This window comes from Boleophthalmus pectinirostris, unplaced genomic scaffold (assembly GCF_026225935.1).
Source record: "Boleophthalmus pectinirostris isolate CB_2022bp ecotype Guang Dong unplaced genomic scaffold, ASM2622593v1 HiC_scaffold_11, whole genome shotgun sequence".
Lineage (NCBI taxonomy): Eukaryota > Metazoa > Chordata > Actinopteri > Gobiiformes > Gobiidae > Boleophthalmus > Boleophthalmus pectinirostris.
The window spans coordinates 7,572,853-7,594,134 of record NW_026570994.1 but is presented as its reverse complement, the minus strand read 5'-3'; the positions used below and the strand labels follow the sequence as shown (position 1 = coordinate 7,594,134).

At 38.9% G+C, this 21,282-nt stretch overlaps 1 protein-coding gene across 1 annotated transcript in view; it reads left to right on the top strand.

Annotated features, from left to right (window-relative positions):
- acvr2ab (activin A receptor type 2Ab) overlaps window positions 1-21,282 on the top strand; it is a 46,710-nt gene that overhangs the window by 21,394 nt on the left and 4,034 nt on the right. Inside the window, 10 exon segments of the mRNA XM_020917066.2 lie at window positions 246-453; window positions 1,542-1,675; window positions 4,880-4,994; window positions 4,996-5,032; window positions 13,429-13,572; window positions 14,999-15,142; window positions 17,908-18,053; window positions 19,626-19,740; window positions 19,820-19,958; window positions 20,155-20,285. Coding sequence (XP_020772725.2) covers window positions 246-453; window positions 1,542-1,675; window positions 4,880-4,994; window positions 4,996-5,032; window positions 13,429-13,572; window positions 14,999-15,142; window positions 17,908-18,053; window positions 19,626-19,740; window positions 19,820-19,958; window positions 20,155-20,285 — 1,313 coding nt within the window.

Below are 21,282 nucleotides of genomic sequence, written 5' to 3'. Positions count from 1 at the left end.
TAGAAATCATGGCCTAATATTATATTTTTGTGAATATGAATGACCGGGTTAAAAAAACGACAACAAAAGTGAAAAGTTAATATGTGAATATGTGTGTTTTACAATGGAGTTTAAAATCTTTATAATGGTATCAGCAATCATCGGTTATCGACCACCGCACCAAGACAAATATCAGGTCAAGAAATAAATATTCTTAAGGGCAGTCATGTTTTGTGTTGTCTCTAACACTGCGTCCCTCTCTGCAGGAGCCATCTTGGGCCGCTCAGAGACGCAGGAGTGTGCCTACTATAACTCGAGCTGGGAGAAGGAGCGCACCAACCGCAGCGGCATCGAGAACTGCTACGGAGACAAGGACAAGAGGCTGCACTGCTTTGCCACATGGAAGAACGTGTCCGGCAACGTGGAGGTGGTCAAGCAGGGCTGCTGGCTCGACGACGTCAACTGCTACGACAGGTGAGGGAGGAGGGGCAGGGTCAGATGAGGACAGGAGCCACAGCAAAAGGAAAGGGATTTGATTGTGACAAGGGTAAAGTAAGAGGTTATGTTTAGAACTTTTTGTTCATTTGTTTGTTGCACTAAAAACATGCTAAAGTGGGCGTTGTAAGCGTGTCTCTTGACATGTGGCATTTTGATTTTAAAAGGAATCACAGTATGTATTACTCCTGATGCTCCTGACTACAGGAGCCATAATGCTGCAAGTGTTGCGGCTTTGTAGTTTACTAAAGTCGTACTAAGAAACCCCAATAAATTCATATATAAGGCGCTTTGGATTATAAAGCCCACAGTCATTTTTTGATGAAATTAAAGTCTTTTAAGTGTGCCCTATAGTGCGGAAAATACGGTACTCTGAGTGGGCTCGTACAAACCACAGACCTGGGCTTCTTCCTTGTTGTTTCTCTATTTATAATCTTCCACAGTATGATTTCAACTTTCTACGTGGCACCTCCAGAAAGTTATTAGAACAACATTCCCATCACGCTTTTTTTTTTAAAATATAAATTTGCCTTATTTCAACAGAACTGCTACAAAATATGCTAGAAAATACGTTCCATTTGTTCAACCTTAATTGTTTTCTTTGTCAGTTCTTATTGTGTGACACAGCAATTTGTTACTGAAATATTTTAAAGATATTTTTTCTCGGTAAGTGGGTCAAATTTGATCAAAGTCAAAGTCAAATTTGAGTGACTTAACCTGTATTCATTCATATTTTAAGTTGCATTTGCTTTTATTTTAGACTCTTAAAGCTTTTTTTGAAGGTCAAATGGAACCCCTTTTAACATTATTTCCATTTAGTAGATTAAAAAAATATAGAGCTACAGTTTGTTTATACAGAAAATGCGCCAACTAAAGAAAATGTACTTCGATTCAGTGCAGACTTGATATTAGTATTTCAGGAGCAGTTCAATTCCGAACACAAAGCACTCGTATTACTGTCAGTACTGCATTTTCCTCACATTTTCCAACCTGATGTAGCGTTTCTCTTATTTCTCTGTACCTTATTTTACCTCGCCGTGTTGTTTACCGACTCTTTAACCTTCCAGTACGGAGTGTGTGGAGAAGAAGGAGAGCCCCGATGTCTTCTTCTGCTGCTGTGAGGGGAGCATGTGCAACGCGAAGTTCCTCTACGCTCCGGACGGGCCCCCTCAGAGCCAGACCCACCAGTCCACTGCTTACAGTGAGTACTTATACACAGAGTACTAGTAGACAGAGCTCTTATACACAGAGTACAGGGCAGGGAGCTCCTATGCAGAGTGTGACCGTGAAGGGAGTAACTATGAAAAAGAGAGTACTCACCAGCGGAGATGGAACCAATTCTTTGACCTCAAGTCCCAAGTCAAATACAGGCAAGTCCAAGTCAAGTCTCGAGTCACTGGCCCGAGTATTTATAGAGTTGTAGAAAATAATTTTGTTAATTTTTCTGTTTTAAATGTCCTGACAAGATCTTAGAGTGAATTGTTACAGTCAGAATAGAAAAAAATCTGATTTAAAAGTGCTTCTCAAGTCTTTTCAAGTCTTTGACCTCAAGTCCGAGTCAAGTCCCAAGTCAAAACAGGCAAGTCCAAGTCAAGTCTCGAGTCACTGACCCGTAAGTCCAAGTCAAGTCCAAGTCGTCTGCTTTGAACTTCAAGCCATTTCAAGTCTTTAAACCAAAAATGTTTGCCATTTTTATTACTTTTAAGATACTTAAAAATAATCATAGTATATTTATATATTTATTTATTTATTAATAGAGTATTTATAGAGTTGTGGAAAATAATATAGTTAGTTTTTCCTTTTTAAATGTCTTGACAAGATCTTAAAGTGAATTGTTACAGTCAGAATAAAAAGAATTCAGATTTAAAAGTGCTTCTCAAGTCTTTTCAAGTCACAGGCCTAAAGTCCCAAGTCAGAAACAGGCAAGTCCAAGTCGAGTCTCGAGTCACTGGCCCATAAGTCCAAGTCAAGTCCAAGTCATTTCAAGTTTTGAAACCAAAGTACCAAATGTTTGATTTTTTTTATTTTTGCTATTTTTATGATTTTTAAGATAAGTTGTACTTAAAGTTGTAGTATATTTATATATGAGTATTTATTTATATATTAAGAGTATATAAGAGTTGTAGAAAAAATATATATATATTTTTTTTTTCTTTTTAAATGTCTTGACAAGATCTTAGAGTGAATTATTACAGTCAGAATAAAATTAATTCAGAAGTTAAAAGTGCTTCTCAAGTCCCAAGTCTTTGACCTTCAAGTCCAAGTCGAGCCCCAAGTCTTAGTCCATTTTATCAAGTTAAGTCTCATGATCTAAAAATAGTGACTCAAGTCTGACTCGAGTCCAAGTCACGACTTGCAATTCCTCACCTCTGCTCACCATAGACCAGTGGTGGATGAAGTACTTAAGTAAAAGTAACGATGCCGGGGGGAAAGATAACTCAAGTAAAAGCATCACATGAAAAATCTACTCAAGTAAAAGTATTAAAGTACCTGTTTAAAAATGCACTTAAAGAGTAAAAAATGTAAAAAAAAAAAAAAAAATTGCAGAGTTTTGGAACAATTAAAGGTTCTAAAAATAAGTCTCAGGATTTACAGGTCAATTTTAAATACCCAAACTACTTTCACTAGCACGTACCTCCAATATAGTTACTACTACTAATACTGTACTACTATTTGATGTGTACTTTGCCGTGGTGTTCCAGCTGGGGAGAGGGGGGAGGGGCACAGAACAACCACTGCAGTGATGTGATGGGCAGGAGGAGGAGGAGAGGGGTCACTCGTAGTTCACCCACGGTTCACCCATAGTTCACTTATTTTTGGCCCGGGATTACATGATGTCACGAGACGCCTCGGTAATCCATGAGCCCAGAGTGTCAGAGGAGCGCCACACTGGAGGAACGGCTCAGATATTGAAAATGTACAAGTCCAGTTCAAAAAGTGTAGTCAGAAAAATGATAAAGTTAGTGAATGGGCATCAAAGGCTTAATTTGGAAAGATTTGCTGGAAAATGGGCATGTTTGAATTACAATTTGGATTTTTTTAAACATAGGAGTAGGTTTGTGCCAAATTTCATGTCAAAAATCTAAAGAATATATGTATAAATACTCAATGGTGACTTTTTTTTTATTTTCAATTTTCTCAATAATGATAATCAGGTTATATATTTGATTTGATTTGTTTTTTTTTATTTTGAGTTTGTGCTGAGAAAAAAAACATATACATACTACATATATATTGTAATTTATTCTCAGGAAGAAAAAACTTATATTAACCCACCCCTGTTCATTACATAGTTTAAAAAAAATCTAAAATTATGTGTCATTGATGATGAAACTTTACAAATATTTACATATAGCAAAAATATATTACATACTATGCATACTTAATATAATTTGAACTCAATTTCTTTCTTTTTTTGGGGGGGATTTTTGTATGGTTGCACAAACTACTAATGAAGAAGGCACAAAAGTTTATCGTTTATGATTATATCAAAATTTGCAATCAGAAATGTGTTTAAACATGCCAAAAAAAACAATCTTCTGTAAAACTGAACAAAGTTTCTGAAATATTACTTTAAACTTACACTGAACTTTTTACAATTTTCTCTGAGACAATCCAATCCAACTTTATTTGTATAGCACATTTTATGAACAAAACAGTTTTCAAAGTGCTTCACATAGCAATGCAATATTTTACTTAAAAAAAATCTGCAGAATTATGTTTCAACCATAAGGAAACTAAAAGAATAAATAAAATAATAATAATAAAATCAATGAACAAAAATAATAAAAGCAATACATAAAAGCAATACTAAAAAATAAAATAGATAAAAACAAAAATAAATAAATAAATAAAATAAAAGACACAGAGGACCACAAAACTCACGTGGCATTAAATTCCAGAGAATAAAAGTGGGTCTTAAGATGAGACTTAAAACTCTCCACTGTGGGGGCTGTATAATAAACAAACTCAAAATTTTAATTTTGCAAAAACATATTCTTGGCCCAGATAGCTTGAGTTTGCTGAATTAGGCAAATGTTGTGTAGCTGTTCCATTTTGTGTCTTATTTATTTCAAAAGCCTGTGAAATCAAAATGCAAAATCAAAGTGGTTGCACTAAGTTTTTCCTTTTATTTTAACAAACTGTGTTGTTGTTTGCATAACTGCGATTGCAAAACTCCACGCTGGTTTCTGAGTTGTGAAAAGTGCTCATAAACCCATCGTGGTGAATAATTACCATGCTCAAAATGCGTAAGATAAGTGAGGAATAACTTTGGACCACTGCAAACTCTTTGAAATGTCAGTGATCTAGTTTTTCCGACCGTAACAAGACTCATAGTTAGAGGTTTTATCTGAGTTCATCTGGTAGACAGTGTTTTGACGTTTTTTTTCTTCTCTCTCCTCAGCTACATCCAACCCTTTCCCCCCTAAGCCCCCCATCTTCAGCACCCTGCTCTACTCGCTGGTGCCCATCGTGGGGCTGGCGGCCGTGGTGCTTTTCTCCTTCTGGATGTGGAGGCATCAAACTGGCTTATCCCGCTGCCCTGGTGCCCACACATGTGAGTACAACTGCAGTCTGCTTAATTAATACTTTAACTCCTCACCTTTACTTGAACCCTTTAATTAAGTAGTCGCTATGTCTGGATTATTCTAACTATTTGTTCATTATGAATTGAGGTGTGTCTCTGCTTTATTAAGGCTCGAATGTAGGTGTGGTTATTGCAAAGTAGCACCAAAACATTTGACTATAACAGTCTCGGCACATGGGTATGGGGCTAGTTTCTTGTTTTTCATTCTGAACTATTTTGACTAAAGTTATTCAGGTATTTTTTCCCAAATAGTGAGTCTTGACTTGACCTTTTGAATTTTGGTGCAACATTTTTTGAGCTTTTTAACATGTTCCCCTCATCAAAAACATAACTGGACTTGTATTTTTTTGCTTCATCCATGCTCGTTTCATTAATTCATTAATCCAAAGAGCTCCCAAAAAGGCCCTGTTTACATATAGCCAATATTGTTGCATCACAGATAAATATCCGGACTTCTCCTGCTCAGTTTTTAAGCCCATAAGCCATCACCGGAGTCATTCCGCGGTCAAATTGAGTTCACAATGAACACATGGCTCTATTAGCGTAGCATTGACGGGGGGGGGGGGGGTTTGTTTACTTTCCCATTTTTCATTCCTGTTGCTGACAGAAGAGGGAGCTAACGCTTAAAAGCCCCATTTAGGAATAAAGTATATTTTCCAAGTGTAGACATTATTTTTTAAGTTAGAAAATGTGAAATACTAAAACACTTAAAGCCCAAGAAAACTTAATTCTTTAAACGATTGACTAACATCACAAATTGTATAGAGAGTAGGGATGTAACGATATCCAAGTCTCACGATACGATATCATCAAGGTTAGGGCTGGGTATCATTCAGAAGTTGCCGATACGATACATACCTCGATACACAGGCCACAATATGATATCTATCCCAATATAGTGCACTTTTGATTCGATACAATATATTTCCAATCGATTCAATACAGTTCAATAAAAAATAAAGGCTAAATCATGGCTGTGATACTAAAAGTCTTTGTTAAACCACTTCCTATGCAAAGTTAATCTTCAAAACAGTGAAAATTTAAAATTTGTGGCAAAAACGAGTTCCCTTTCTTTAAACGTGGAACAAAACTGGTGTTGTAACAAAATAATTTAGTAAAATATACCAAAAAATACTCTTGGCGATATATCAATAAAGCAGTCCTTGATATTGATATTGTATCATCACATTAAACGATACAATATATCAATATTTCGATATTTTTGCACACCCCTAATCACGGTACAATATCATTGGAAAGCTCACGATATGGTAAGGAGGCTCACGATTAGGAATGTTACAATATCCATGTCTCTCAGTACGATATTTTCACGATATACATCTCACGGTGCGATATTTTTTGCGATATTTTGCGGAGGCCAACAAAACTGTGAATGTGCACCTTTTTCCCTTTAAAATGCCTTGACAAGACTTAATCCAAAGAACTAAGACATAAAGGTGTTAGAACTGTTATTTCTTCTTGTAGTCTGCACTGAAATGGAGCAAAGGATCATGGTCTATGTAGTTCTCTCTGGTTTTTTAGCTATTGCTGCACCATAACTCTTTAATTTAAGCAAAGAGACTTGTAATTTGATATATTGTGATATCCACGATATTGTGAGATCTTTGACGATACAATATCACAATATTTCAGTTATTGTTAATACAGAGGAATCATTTTGAATATTGGGCTGCTTTTGGTGGGTAACTTTTGTACTTCCTGTGTCTTCTCAAGCACGCCTTTCACATAATGGTGGAGGTAAGGTTCTCTTCGCTACAGCCCCTCTTTGGTTCAGAGCTTGTCCACTCCGGTCCAGTGCTTGTTTTTGTTTTTCGGTGCCTGGTTACACATTTATATATATATATTTATATCTATATATTTGCATGGTTGGGTCTGTCGATGTCCTCTTTGCATGACGAAAGCAGCACCTCCCCTCCCCCCCCTCGTCCTCCACCCGAACATTTGACGGTGTCTGTGCTGTGTCATGTGGCGGAGCACCTGACCCCACCCTCTCCCAAGCCTGCCCCCCCACCCCACCTACCTACTCCCCCAACACCAAAAATGTGGTAGTTTCTATTAGACATGGTATTGTTGTCCATTTTTTGAGTGTTGTCAGAAAAATCAATACAAAAAAAAAGACTCATATCAAGATAAAAAGTCATACGAACGGTTCCAGGAAAAGTTTCATCACATTTTACACTTCCTGAAAAACAGAGAAAATCACTGGCCTATTTCCCGACATAGAAAATTTGAAAGGTCAAATCCAAATCAAGTCCTGGTGAAAATATTTTGTCCTTGAAAACATATCCATCCTTTGTTTTGTTGTATTATTATTGGATTGTCATCAGCATAATAAATACAGGCTTCCAGCAGAAAAAAAGCTCTAAAATCCACAAAAATGTGGGAAATGGCACCAAATTTGGACAGAATTTCTCGGGGGAGGACCTTAAAACCCCCTTTTCCATTTTATTTTGCCTACTGTGACCTTGGATTTTTAGAGGACGCCCTTTCCGGTCTGAGCTCAGCTTTAACCTAATGTAGCATCAACAAAAATGAGTACCGTATTTTCCGGACTATAAGTCGCATCATCCAAAAAATGCGCAATGAAGAAGAAAAAAACATATATAAGTTGCACTTTTGGGGGAAATGTATTTTGTAAAATCAAAGACCAGGAATCAACATTTCATCTTGAAAAAGGCAAGTTACAGTAATAAAAATAGAATAGAGAGCAACAGACTGAATAGGCGTTAATATGTTAATGTAACATATGAACAGTTCTTCAGATAATTATAGCATAAACAACATAAAATAAGTTTACCAAACTCTCCATCTCACAAATCACTAAATCCATTGAATTCTTCATCTTCAGTCTCACTTCTGTGCTACCTCCAGAGATAAACCGTACGGAGCACCGCTTCCTCTTCTGTGTAGCTGTCGTCAGACTCAGCATCAGCTCCAGTTAGAATTATTCCAGCCTTTCTGAATCCCGACAGGATGGTTTCAATTGTCATTGAAGTCCAGGCTTTGTTGATCCATCCAGTGACTTCTAGGAAAGTTACATGGCACACCCACCCGGTCGCTGTTTTCTCCATCCCCGCTTTCCGCCAGTCAATCACAAGTTTCTCATTCACTCCAACCTTTCTTTCTGGTGCTTGATTAATGAATATTTCACTATTTGCAGCGAGACAGCGGCTTTTTCTACAGGAGGCATGCACAGTAGAGTGCAAAGTGACAGTGGCACAGGAGTAAAAGTAGCACTAGATACTGACACACAAGCCTAGAGCTCCCTCTCATGGCTGGCAGTGTGAAAATTTAAAAATATAAGTCAGAGTATAAGTCACAGGAAACACCCAAACCATGAAAAAAAGTGCAACTTATAGTTCAAAAAATAAGGTAATCAACACGAGATGCAACTGAAAACACGGATTCTTACTTTGAACGGGGTCACCTTTCCACTGATCTAACCTATAACTCGGTCTGCTTCTTGGAGATAGAGGAGTTAAACTGTAGAAATAACATCTCAGTTTACAGTGTCTGACTTTAAGAACTGAAGTGTTACTTGGTGGTGGTTTAAGTCATGTAATATGGAAGAGGAATGATAAATTGCGTTGGGGAAAGTGTATGATTTGGCGTGTCCCGTGGGTGGTGCAGGAGGTGGGGTGGTGGGGTGGTGGGGTGTGGAGGTGTAACCAGACTCGGGCAGGGCACCAGGGCAGAGACCAGAGCGCTGTGGGCTGTGGCCTCCTGTTTCCTGTGCTCTGCTGACTCAGGGTAATGTGTCCCCTCCCTTTGTCACTCTCCACCTCCCTCTGTCTCTCTCTCCATCTCTCTGCCTCTCTCTCTTCCTTCTCTCTCTCTCACCTTTTCTTTCCCCCTTTGTCTTTCTGTCTCTCCCTCCATCCCTCTGTCTTTCTCTCCCTCTGCCCCCCCCTCGCCTTTTCTCTTTCCTCCTGTCTCTCTCTCCATCCCTCTATCTCCCTTTTGCTCTCTCTGCCTCTCTCTCCCTTCCTGTTACTCTCCACCTCCCTCCGTCTCTCTCTCCATCTCTGTCTCTCTCTTCCTTTGTCTCTCTCTGTCTGCTCTCTCGCATTTTATCTCTCCCTCCCTTTTCCTTTCTCTTCCTCTGTCTCTCTCTCTCTGTCTCTCCATCTCTTCCGTTGTCTCTCCCCCTCTCTGCTCTCTCGCCTTTTCTTTTTCCCTCTGTCTCTCTCTCCTTCCATCCCTCTATCTTCCTCTCTCTCCCTGCTTGTCACTTTCCCCCCTCTCTCTGTCTCTCCGTCTCTCTCTTCTCTTCTCTCTGTCAGTCTCCATCTCTCTCCCCCAATCCCTCTATCATCCTCTTTTCTTCTCAATTCCTGTCAATCTCTCCATCCCCCTCTCTCTGTCTCTCTCTCCATCTCTTTGTCTTTCTCACTTTTTCTCTCTCCCGCCATCCCTCTATCTCCCTTTTGCTCTCTCTGCCTCTCTCTCTCTTCCTCTTCTTCTTCCTCCGTCTCTCTGTCTCTCTCTTCCTCTCTCTCTTTCCCCTCTCTCTCGCCTTTTCTTTCTCGCTCTTGCTTCTTTCTCCCTCCATCCCTCTACCTCTTTCTGCCTCTCCCTTCCTGTCACTCGCACTCCTCTCTCTCTTTCACAACCTCCCTCCCTCTGTCCCTCACTACCTCCACCCCCCCTCCATCCCTCCGTCTCTCTGTCTGTTCCTCTCTCTGACTCTCCTCACTCCTTCTGTCGCTCTCACTTCACTCTTTCCTTTTCTCTCTTCTTCTGTTACTGTCTCGCTTTTCCCCTCTCCATCTCTCTCTCCTTCCCTCTGTCACTTTCTCACCCTTTCCTGCTCTCCCTCCTCAATTCCTCCTCAATCGCCGAACCCACTCTCTCCCATCCCTCTGTCTCTCTTCCTCCTTCTGTCACTTCCTCCCTCTGAGTCTCACCACCAGGGGACAAGTATCCAGTGTCTCCCCTGGGACAGTCTCACCACAGAGGGACAGAGGGACAGAGGGACAAGAGGGACAGAGAGACAGAGGAGCAGAGAGAAAGAGGGACAGAGGGACAGAGCAAAAGAAAGACAGAGAGACAAAGGAGCAGTCAAACATGAAAAGACCATAATACTAATTTTAAAAAAAACTGTGCAATAAACTAGAGTGTTGACGAGTATTTAACAAAAAATTTAAAAAAAGTTTCAAAATTAAAGTTAACAAGATCAAACCAAGTAAATTTTTATACATATATATATATAAAAAATATATATATATTTTTTAACTACACAACTTTTCCTGCTGTGAATGAACAAAATGGGAACGAATGAGTTGTCAGTTCGAATCCTTACAAGAGCTCGTACTGTCATTGTGTCTCTGAGCCAGACACTTCATCCCCACTGTCACACTGTCACATGAAATCAGGGCATCTGGCTTAAAACTCCGCAACCCACTCCCTGCACAATAGATAGATGGATGACGGAATAAATAGTTGGATAGATTGATAGATTTATTGATAAGTAATATATTTAGAAACAAATAAAATACATGAAAAAAATTACTATAATAAATAAAATAATAAATATTAAATAATAAATAATAATAAAAAATAAAATAATAAATATATAAATAATAAATAATAAAAAATATAAAAATAATAAATACAAGAATTTAAAAAATAAAATCTTCAGTTCAAAAATTGTGTATTTAGAAAAATTGACACCAGCCACAGCTCGTTCTATAAATATGACCTTTCTTATCTTTTAAAATAGTCTTGGAAAATCAGATGAATGAGAGAAGAGTGGAGCTGTTCAGGGATGAATCAGGCGTATTTCAGGACATTTAGCGCGGCCCTGTTTATTGAGGAAATGTCGCGTTGACCTACGAGCGGAGTCGGAGGGCGCTCTTGTCGCACTGTCAAGCTTTTCATTCATAAAACCTTCTCCGCTGCGTTGTTTTTAACATTATAGTAAATTAAAATGAAAATAATCAAATTCAACTTTATATATCGTTGATTAAGTTGATTTTTTAAAATTTGTTCTTTACTGTAGAAGAACATCATTACACATTCTAGTCTTCAGTATTGCATCTTTCTCTCTTCTCGATGTGTGTCCCTCTTCTCTGTTTTTGTTCTCTTTTCTTCTCTCGCTACCACCTCCTGTCTTCTCTTGTTCATCTCCTTCCACTTCCTTACACCTCGCTCTCTCTTACTTTTGCCCCCCTCCTCTCCTCTCTATTCTCTCTCCCCTTCTCTCGCTTTTCTTCTTCTCACCTTCCTCCTTTCCTCCTCTATCTATCTCCCCTCCTCCTCCTCCTCCCTCTCTCCTCTTCTCATGTGAGTTGAAAACTGATCGGTGTAATCCTCCGCAGCCGGGGTTAACCTACTTCACTTCGACCTCACGTTAGCAGCGCCCCCTCCCCCACCACACACACACACACACACACACACACACGAGTACACAGACACACGCGACGTGCGACTCACCACGCAGTACTACATTTCCACGTTTTTGTTCCATTTCTTTTGCGTTGTTTAAGTTTGTTTTTCCACTGCTAAAGAACTTCTATGGTTTAGTATCATTCATGTTTCTAAAAAAGACCCAAGGTTATTGACTAATCGGGTTAACAATTTATTTATTTTAATTTTTTTTAGTAGTCGATTAGTCAGCTGTACATTTATTCAATAGTTAACTAGTCAGACGTTATTTTAGAATACAGTTTGAATTTTTAAAAACCACACCATGTCATTTTGTGGAGGTGGTGACCTGCTTGATTCCATGGAAATAGAAGTTAAAACCACATTTCGGAACATTCTCCACGGAGATAGATTTTAGTTTTATGCCGTACTGTGGAATATTCTTAGTCAGGCTGGTGCCACCTAGTGCCTCCCCTCAATTTCATTTCTCTCTGGCGACTAGATTAGGAATCAGAATATACTAGTCCAGGCATGTCCAAACTATGGCCCGTGGACCAAATGCAGCCCTCAGACAAATTTTTCTTGGCCCTCTGGCTTCCAGGTGAATTGGCCCAAATTACCTTGCAAATGACCCTTTTATTGCAAGGTTTTTGAAAATCTACCTGGATAAAGCTAATATTTAATATTTAGTGTGTGGTTTTAAGGATCTTAACGTGAATAAAGACTGATGGCTCATTCTAACGTGTTAAACATGCACATATTTTAATTATTCACTGTACTGAGCACCAGTCTACAGCCCTCGATCGGCCCTCTGCTTCGTCTTTGTTTAGATATGTGGCCCTTGATGAAAAAAGTTTGGGCATCCCTGCACTAGACGGTTCGCAAAAACCCCGGAAGTGCAATTTCAGGTACCAGCCAATCAGCAAAGAGCCATACATTCTGTGTTGGCAACAATTCCCGAGATTGAGGATTTAAATCCGGAGCAAAGAGAAGGTTTGTTGAATTTTATCAAGGGGAAAGACGTTATTGTCCTTCTTCCTACAGGATTTGGGAAAAGCTTAATATACCAGTTAGTCCCGTTAGTGGAGCATTACATACGTCACAACCAAATGGCAGCGATTGGTTAAATAAAAAAAGTTCCCGCCTGCCTTCGAGTGAACAAATTCTAATGCTGCGAGGTCAGACGGTTTCCAAGAAGTGAAACAGTCTAGCCAAAGGAACAACATTTCCATGGAGTCAAGCAGCCAAATAAGAGTCAGGCTTGTGGAGACACAAACTTGCTCACAGTAAGGAGTTTTTCAGCGCAATAAACATAACCAAAATGAAATTTAAAAAAGCTTTTATTTGAGTCTATATTTTGGCTAAAAAGTTGTATATGTTGTGACTTTAAGCACAATATATGAAAATTGTTTATTCTTTTTGGACATTTTGGTTAAAAAAATACCATCTTCTTTGTTATAAATATCTTCTGGTATGTGTTTTAGACTGTTTTGCATATTATCCAAATGTTAATTATCAAAATACAGTTACGATTACAGTATGTGATTGATCGACTAGTCACAGTTATTCATGAATGATTACAGCTCTAACCACACTCCCGTTTTCTATAAATGCTATTGAAAACCAAATGATGAATGCATCAACATGGACAATGTTATTACATTTCGCAACATCAACAACCTCACTCAAATTATCGCGTACTTGTTTTGTAAGTTCCTGCTTTTAAAATGCATCGCTTGCTTCTGGCGTCATGGATGGGAAATTGATTCATCCAGCGTGAAGAAGTGTTGAAATATGACAATAATACCGACATTAGAAATTTCAAAATGATAAAAATGAACAGTTCACACCAATCCACAGAAGTTATTTGATATTCGGAGCTGTACTGGGGTGGTGCACAGGTGTCTCTAGCATGTCTGTTTCTTCATTGATCTAATTTACAACCCCCCCTCTCGCTTTTTTCCCCTCTGTCTCCTCAGGACCCCGGCCCCTCCCCTCCATCCCCCACGCTGGGACACAAGCCGCTGCAGCTCATCGAGGTCAAAGCCAGGGGGCGCTTCGGCTGCGTGTGGAAAGCCCAACTGCTCAACGATTACGTGGCGGTCAAGATCTTCCCAATACAGGTACAGAAGAGTCACTGGGATTAATATTATAAGAGTCTGTAATCATTTTTTTTTTCTTGTTGAACTGAGACTGAAAAGAGACAAACAATTTTAAAATGTGTGAACGCATCTTATAACTCAGTTTTAAAGATTCTGACTACCAAGGGTGTAACGGTACACAAGAATCATGGTTCCTCAAAATCAAGGTACGTACCTTGATTTTGAGGTCACGTTTCAGTTCATTTTCAGTACAGTACAAAACCATTTGCTTGTTGTTTTTTTTTGTGTGTGTTTATTAAAGCAACAATTAGTTTTAACATTATACAAACAGGAAAATAAAATAAATGCAAAGTGCTGCTTGATAATACTAATAAGTTAAATAAAATATTCTCAAATAAGCTACGATTGTATGAAATATTATAAAAAATAAATTCCCTGTAAACAGTAAACAAAACTTTTAAAGCTCAGCACAACAGTTCCAGGATAAATTTTTTACTCAGTCTTCATATGTTTGTCAAAAAAAAACAACAACTTGTCCACATTAAGGAATTAAGTCCTGATGAAGACCAGTTTGGTTGAAACATGTCGGCTTTGGCCATTTAAATAAAGGCTTTTTAACTATATTTTTCCTCGTGCGATTTTTACTTCTTTGGAGTGCCTGAAGTCCGTTGTGTTTTAGTTTTGATTCTTTTTCCAAGAACATCCCAAATTGCACAAACTCACTCATGCACAGCCCTGCACCGAACCGAACTGCCCTTACCAAAACAGTTCGGCATGAATACATGTACCGTTACACCCCTCCTGACTACTGATGAAGGCTACTGGTGTTTTTTTTCTCCAAACTGACACCAAGTACTACTGTAGTACTACATCAGCTCTCCAGATATCACTACCAGTCAATAAAGAATATTTACTTTTTGAGGCATGTCATTATTTTCAATCTACTCATGCTTATACTGATCTAAAAAAGTAAGATATACATGCAGATAAACTAAAATACAAACCGCACTTTTAAATTTGATTAAAATTTGATTACAAAACTTTTAGTTTGTTTGTTTTTGAAGGAATTTTAAGAATTACCTTATATACCTTATATTTTGGTATTTGGTATGGTATTTGCTCATCACTAATCCTGACCAAAAAATGCTGTGTATTTTAATTTAATTTATTTTATTTTGACAAATAGGAAGGAAAAATGTAGGGAAAATACTATAAATATATCCTTTGGTGTTGAAGAGAAAGCGGAATGAATTAGTATTAGTAAGAGACGTCTGTAAAACTGTAAACTGTTTCAGTCCGTCAGTCAAACTTATAAACTGTATTTTCCCACGTAAAGTACCTGCTGCTGTAATGATGTCCTATAAAATGAGTTCTTTTGAAGTGATGTCATTTACAGCCTTATTATTCCCAGTCAGTCGGGTTACAGAGTTCTTCCTTGTTGTTCCAGGACAAGCTGTCATGGCAGAATGAGTATGAGATCTACAGCCTGAGTGGGATGAAGCACGAGAACCTGCTGCACTTCATCGGAGTGGAGAAGAGGAACCACAACCTGGACCTGGAGCTGTGGCTCATCACCGCCTACCACGACAAGGTACACGCACGCTTTTAGTGAAAATCTGTAGAACTATGCAGCGATTATGTCATCAAATCTCAGACTTTTCAGATGGCCTAATGTTACACCAGTGGAGACGACATCATCTGATATGTTTTTCAGTAATGACCCAGCATCTTATCAGATTGTTCCACAGCTCTTTTTACATTGTTTTTTTGTTAATGCATCTCCCTGGACATTCTGCATGCTTGTGCACAAATATGTAACGGTTGCCATGGTTGCTTTTTTTAAATGAGATTTCATGAACAGTGAGGAGCATGCATCTCAAACATGTAAAGGCTGCCAGTTTTAATCATTGGCAAAAATGACACCCAGGACACAAATGGATTCTAAAGCCAATATACTAAACAAAATAACTTGATACTAGGGCTGTGCAGAAAGATCTAAATATCAATATATTGTATAGTTTAATGTGATGATACAGTATCGATATTTTGGGTGTTTTGGTATATTTTACAATTTATTTTTTACAGTTTGTTTAGAGCAGGGGTGTCAAACTCAAATTCACAGAGCAGCCAAAATTAAAAACTGAGACAAACTAAATATTTATTGAAAAATTTCAACAACATCTGCCTGTTTTCTCTTCTTTCGAGATATGTAATGTTAAACCTTTTCATATTAAAATAAATGTTTAATAATAGTTTTGCTTAAACATTGAATCCAGAACAAGCAGAATATAAAGTATTAACAACATTTTAAATAAATAATGTCTCTATAGTCTATCTGTAGCCAGTGGGCAGCTCTAATACATATTGGAGATGATCTCGCAGGACAAATATAATTATATCGCTGGCCAAAATTGGTCTCCGAGACTGAGTTTGACATGTCTGGTTTAGAGGAAGGAAACTCATTTATGCAACACATTTGATATTTTCACTTTTTGATGATTAAAATGGGTGTGTTTCATATTAACTTTGCACAAGAAGTCGTTTAACAAAGACTTTTAGTATCGCAGCCATGATTTATTTTTATTGAACTGTATCGAATCAATTTGAAATATACTGTATTGGATCAAAAGCTTTTACTGTATCATATTGTGGTCTATGTATCGAAATATGTTTATCGGCAACTTCTTAATGATACCCAGCCCTTCTTGACACAGATTTGAGTAATTATTAATATTGAAAACATATTTATATCCTAACTCCAAGCAGAAAAACATGGCAATATCAGTCATATTAAAGTAACTGCTACTTTAACTTTGTGTTAAATTGTATTTTACTGGCTAGAAAAGGGTTCAAATCTGAAATTGGAGTTGAAAGTTTGTCATTTTAGTATTGTAACAACACTGTTCATTGTTGGTGACTGAGTTAATTTGAATCTATTCGATTAATCCATTTGTAATCATCCACATTAGAAACCTAAAAGCTGAAAAGGCCAATAGAAGCTCTCTCTGTGTACATATGTAGGATTGCACTGCCCTCTGGTGGTTGCTTCGTGGTACTGCACGTGTCCTACATAGTGTAACTGTGACCTGCTTTCAAGTGTGCATGTTTTATGTAAGAGGGGGGACAGGCTGATGCAACACGCACATGAATACTGAAACTTTGGATATTTTTATGTGAAACGGTTCATAAAAATAGTTTTGAAATGATGTCTTATTCATCATAGTCTTTCAGAGTGCAAGACTTTTGACTGTAATATCGTAATTAGGGCTGCACAGAATTGGAAAATGTGCGGTATGGCTGCAATATTGATATTATTACAATATTTTAAAATGCATTCTTTTCAGTTACAATAAAACAAAACAATGCATGCTTTAATTTACTAGTGGAATTCTGTCAAAATAAAAAATTGAACAGAGATGAAAGCAGGACTAAATGATCAAGTCTGTGATGGTGCTCTAAAGTGGCAGTGGCTTTGCACCGGAAAGTGCAAAAAGAGGAAAGACTCGGAATCTTAACAGGGCAGCCACGGGGTCTTAAAAGTCTTAAAAAGGTCTTAAATTTCATGTTCCTAATTTAAGGCCTTAAAAAGTCTTAAATTATGTTGTCCACGTCTTATTTTTTCACAAAGGTCTTATATTTCATTAGTTTATTTTTTGTATACTCAAATGGGCTGCAGGGCAATGTTAAATGGAGGGAGGGAAAAAAAACAACATCAACGTGAAATCATGTATCGTGAATGAACGTCTAATTTGGAGTATGTGCAAACAATACTTTGTTTGTCTTGTTAGAATGTTATAAATGATTTGTTTGGCCATTTTACAAGCAATGCATACAACTATAAATGAGTTATTTAAAGCGATGAGTAATGGTCATTATTAGAATTGGATCTAGCGTTTTTCCTCCTACATAATGGGTGTGATGTTGGTCATAATTTTCATTTAAGTGGTCTTAAAAAGGTCTTAAAAGTCTTAAATTTGGGGTTGTCAAACCTGGGGATATCCTGCTTAAACTTGTAAATGCATTGTTTTTGGTGAATCTAGCATTTTCAAAACAATGAAAAGGTAACATGATGATCTAAATATATTATATGTTTGCTGTTAATACCCCACAGAAATAAAATACCCCCTCTTTAACATCTTCTTTTTAAAGATGGAGAACCTTGTTGTTATTGCGATTTATTTTGCAATATTCATCATTTCGTCTGCATCTTTCGTCCTTTTGCGATATATTGTGCAGCCCCAATTATGATGTACTAAATATTATGATGAACATTTATGATATAAATAATGGTCAAACTTTTTATTGTGACACAACTGTATTGTAAATAGATTCTCACATGATTCTCTGTGTTTCCAGGGCTCTCTGACAGACTACCTGAAGGCTAACGTGGTCTCCTGGACTGAGCTGTGTCACATCGCTCAGACTGCGGCGCGAGGTCTGGCCTATCTGCACGAGGACGTCCCAGGACACCGCGATGGACACAAACCCTCTATTGCACACAGGTCGGGCCCACCAACCCATAATTCATCTGAGAGCAGTAAATATCATTTCAGCTTAAAGGTTGCATGGAGGATTTTTTTTGGTTTCAAATTGTCAATGATTAATGATAATGAGCATTATAGAGATGCAGTAGCCTTGTAATTATGATGACCAAAAAAAAGAGAATAAAAATTCATCAACTCTGGACGTGGTGGGGACAGATAAACATTTGCCAATAGATAACGACACTGCCTCGTTATCTGTTTGCTGACAGGCTGTCAATCAATCTCCCTACGTTTCTAGCGTAACTGACTTGCCTGCGCCGCCGGTACGTGGTTTACGTACGACTGTCACACAGTCCACAGACGCAAGACGCACAGACGCTGTTTACTCCACCAACGCAACAGTTCTTAGCGGCTTTTTTTTTACCTATATCTTCCTCGCAGTTCGCACAAAGTTTGTTGCAATGGCGACAAGAATCCAGGAGCAGTTAGCCACAAAAGAAAGTCCGTTTTTGAGGTCGCTGAAAGAAGAAGACAAGGGGAAAAGCAGCGAAGCCAAACTAAGGTGATTCTTGGAGATTCATTCCAGCGATGGCGCGACTGAAGCAGACGCAGGGTCTAAAGACTGACGCACTGGTCCACAAATTACTCCTGGACAGGAAACTTCTGCTTATTATGAAAACGTACTTTATTTCCAAGAGCTAGTCAAACGTTTTTCAGGACACAAAAGCGATATCCTATGTCTGAAAACGTAATTTTCAATGCAAAGAAAGAGTCCGCTTGCTGCTGCGTGTTGTAGCTAGTTCATTCGCACTGAATCTCCGCGCAACCTTCTCTGCACCCCTTTCCTGCTCCTGTCCCCGCTGCCCGTTCCGCTCTTCTCCCTGCTCCTCACTTCTCCGGGCACGGAATCTCCGCGCACCGCTCCCCCTCTCCTCTCTCCTCTCCTCTCTCCCTGCTCCGCTCTTCTCCCTGCTTCTCACTTCTCGTCCGCGAACGAAATGTCCGCACACCCCCTCCCCCCCGCTCCTCACTTCTCCGTCCTGCCTAACCAACACTGTAGTTAGTTGTTTACAAGTCATGTGCAGAGCACCGGCTGTAAACAAACCTGTTTCTGGCGTAAAGAGGAGGCGGGAGAAGGCGTTTCTACGTAGGGAGCTGTAGGGGGGGGGGGGGTTTCACGCATGCGCAACATTTGAAAAAGGACAAACAGTCGCTGGATTTCTCGTTCCTTGGAAAATCCTCTATACAACCTTTAAGTGTTTGTGTTAAAACCTGTCTTGTCTGTCTTAAATACATTCAAGGTGCACTACCAAACTTTCTGTTCACCTTCATAGAGATGTTATTGCCTTGTTCTGCACTGCAATTTATCGTGCACTCAGATTCAGATGTTTTCATTTCTCAAAAGTCACTTGAAAGAAAATAATTGGCAAAAGATGAAGTGATATTGATAATAATGATTAATTAGTCACAATTTATCCAATTACTTATGGCAGCCCATAATTAACTTAAATAGTGGCAAGTCTCTGCATGTCCCTGTGTATGTGTGCTTCTCTGCTGGTGTACTGACCGGGCTTTTCTCTCTTCTCTCAGGGACATAAAAAGCAAGAACGTGCTGTTGAAGAACAATCTGACAGCGTGCATCGCAGACTTCGGCCTGGCGCTCAAGTTTGAAGCAGGGAAGTCTGCCGGAGACACCCACGGACAGGTACACAACGGGATACATGGGGACAGAAGATATTTGAGAATAAAAACATGTATAAAAACATCCATTCTTTTGTCGTCAGGTGGGGACGCGGCGGTACATGGCTCCAGAGGTTCTGGAGGGGGCCATAAACTTCCAGAGGGACTCATTCCTGAGGATCGACATGTACGCCTTCGGCCTGGTGCTGTGGGAGCTGGCGTCACGTTGTACGGCTGCTGACGGTGAGTGTCAATAGAAACATGCTCAGTAAATATTAAAGTAGTGAATTATATATAAAAAGGAAATCCACAATTATAGGAACCACATAAGTTGGGTTTGTTGTGACAAAACCAGACATTTATTCAGCTACACTTCACATCTAAAAAAAACCTAAGGTGACTTTATGGTAATAATGACTTGTTTGTGTGTGATGTCCAGGCCCGGTGGACGAGTACATGCTCCCGTTCGAGGAGGAGGTGGGGCAGCACCCGTCTCTGGAGGACATGCAGGAGGTGGTGGTGCATAAGAAGCTCCGGCCTTGTCTGCGCGACTGCTGGCAGAAACACACGGTAATATGTCCAGCTAATGCATCCTTTTCCAGATACTTTACTCTATGAAATCAAGTGGTAGTAGTAGCCTAGTATTTGGAGTATTTATTGTAGTGTTAATAGTAGCTTTAGTTGTAGTACTTTAGCAATAGTTGCAGTGGAATAAGTACTAGACCTAGTGGTAATATTAGGATTATCATATTTTTCGGACTATAAGTCACTCCGGAGTATAAATTACACCAGCCCAAAAATGCATAATGAAGAAGAATAAAATATATATAAGTCACACTTTTTGGGGGAAGTTTATTCTATAAAATCAGAGACTTCCTCTTCTGTGTAGCTGTTGTCAGACTCAGCATCAGTTCCAGTTAGAATTATTCTGGCCTTTCTAAATCCCGACAGGATAATTTCGGTGTCACTGAAGTCCAGGCTTTGTCCATCCATCCAGTGACTTCCAGGAAAGTTTCATGGTGCATCCTCCCAGTGTCACAAGTCTCTTGCTCACACCAAACTTTCTTTCTGCTGCTCGATTCCCACTTTCAGCTGCAGATTTCACGACTTGCAGCAGGACAGCGGCTCTTTCTGCAGGAGACATGCACAGTAGAGCCAAGTGACAGTGGTACAGGAGTAACAGGAGCAACAGATACTGACACACAAGCCTAAAGCCTCTGTCAGTGTGAAAATTCACACAGGAAGTAGATTTATAGTAGTAAATGTAGTTTAGTTGTACTAGTAGTAGTATCTTAGGTCTTGTCATAGCAATATATATGACTGTAGTAGTGGTAGTAGTAGGGTAGTAATAGCTGCAGCTGAAGTACCTATAGCAGGTGTATCTTTTTTTTTTTTTTTTTGGTGGCAGTGGGATTTATTGTGGTAGATTAAGTAGTAGTAGGGTGACCAGATTTTCAACATCAAAAACTGGGACACCCCAGTTTGTGCTGGTTGGTAATAAGTAGTAAGTAATAAGTAAATTGTCAAACGAGTGCATAATTAAGGAAAATTGTTGCACTCGGCCCAT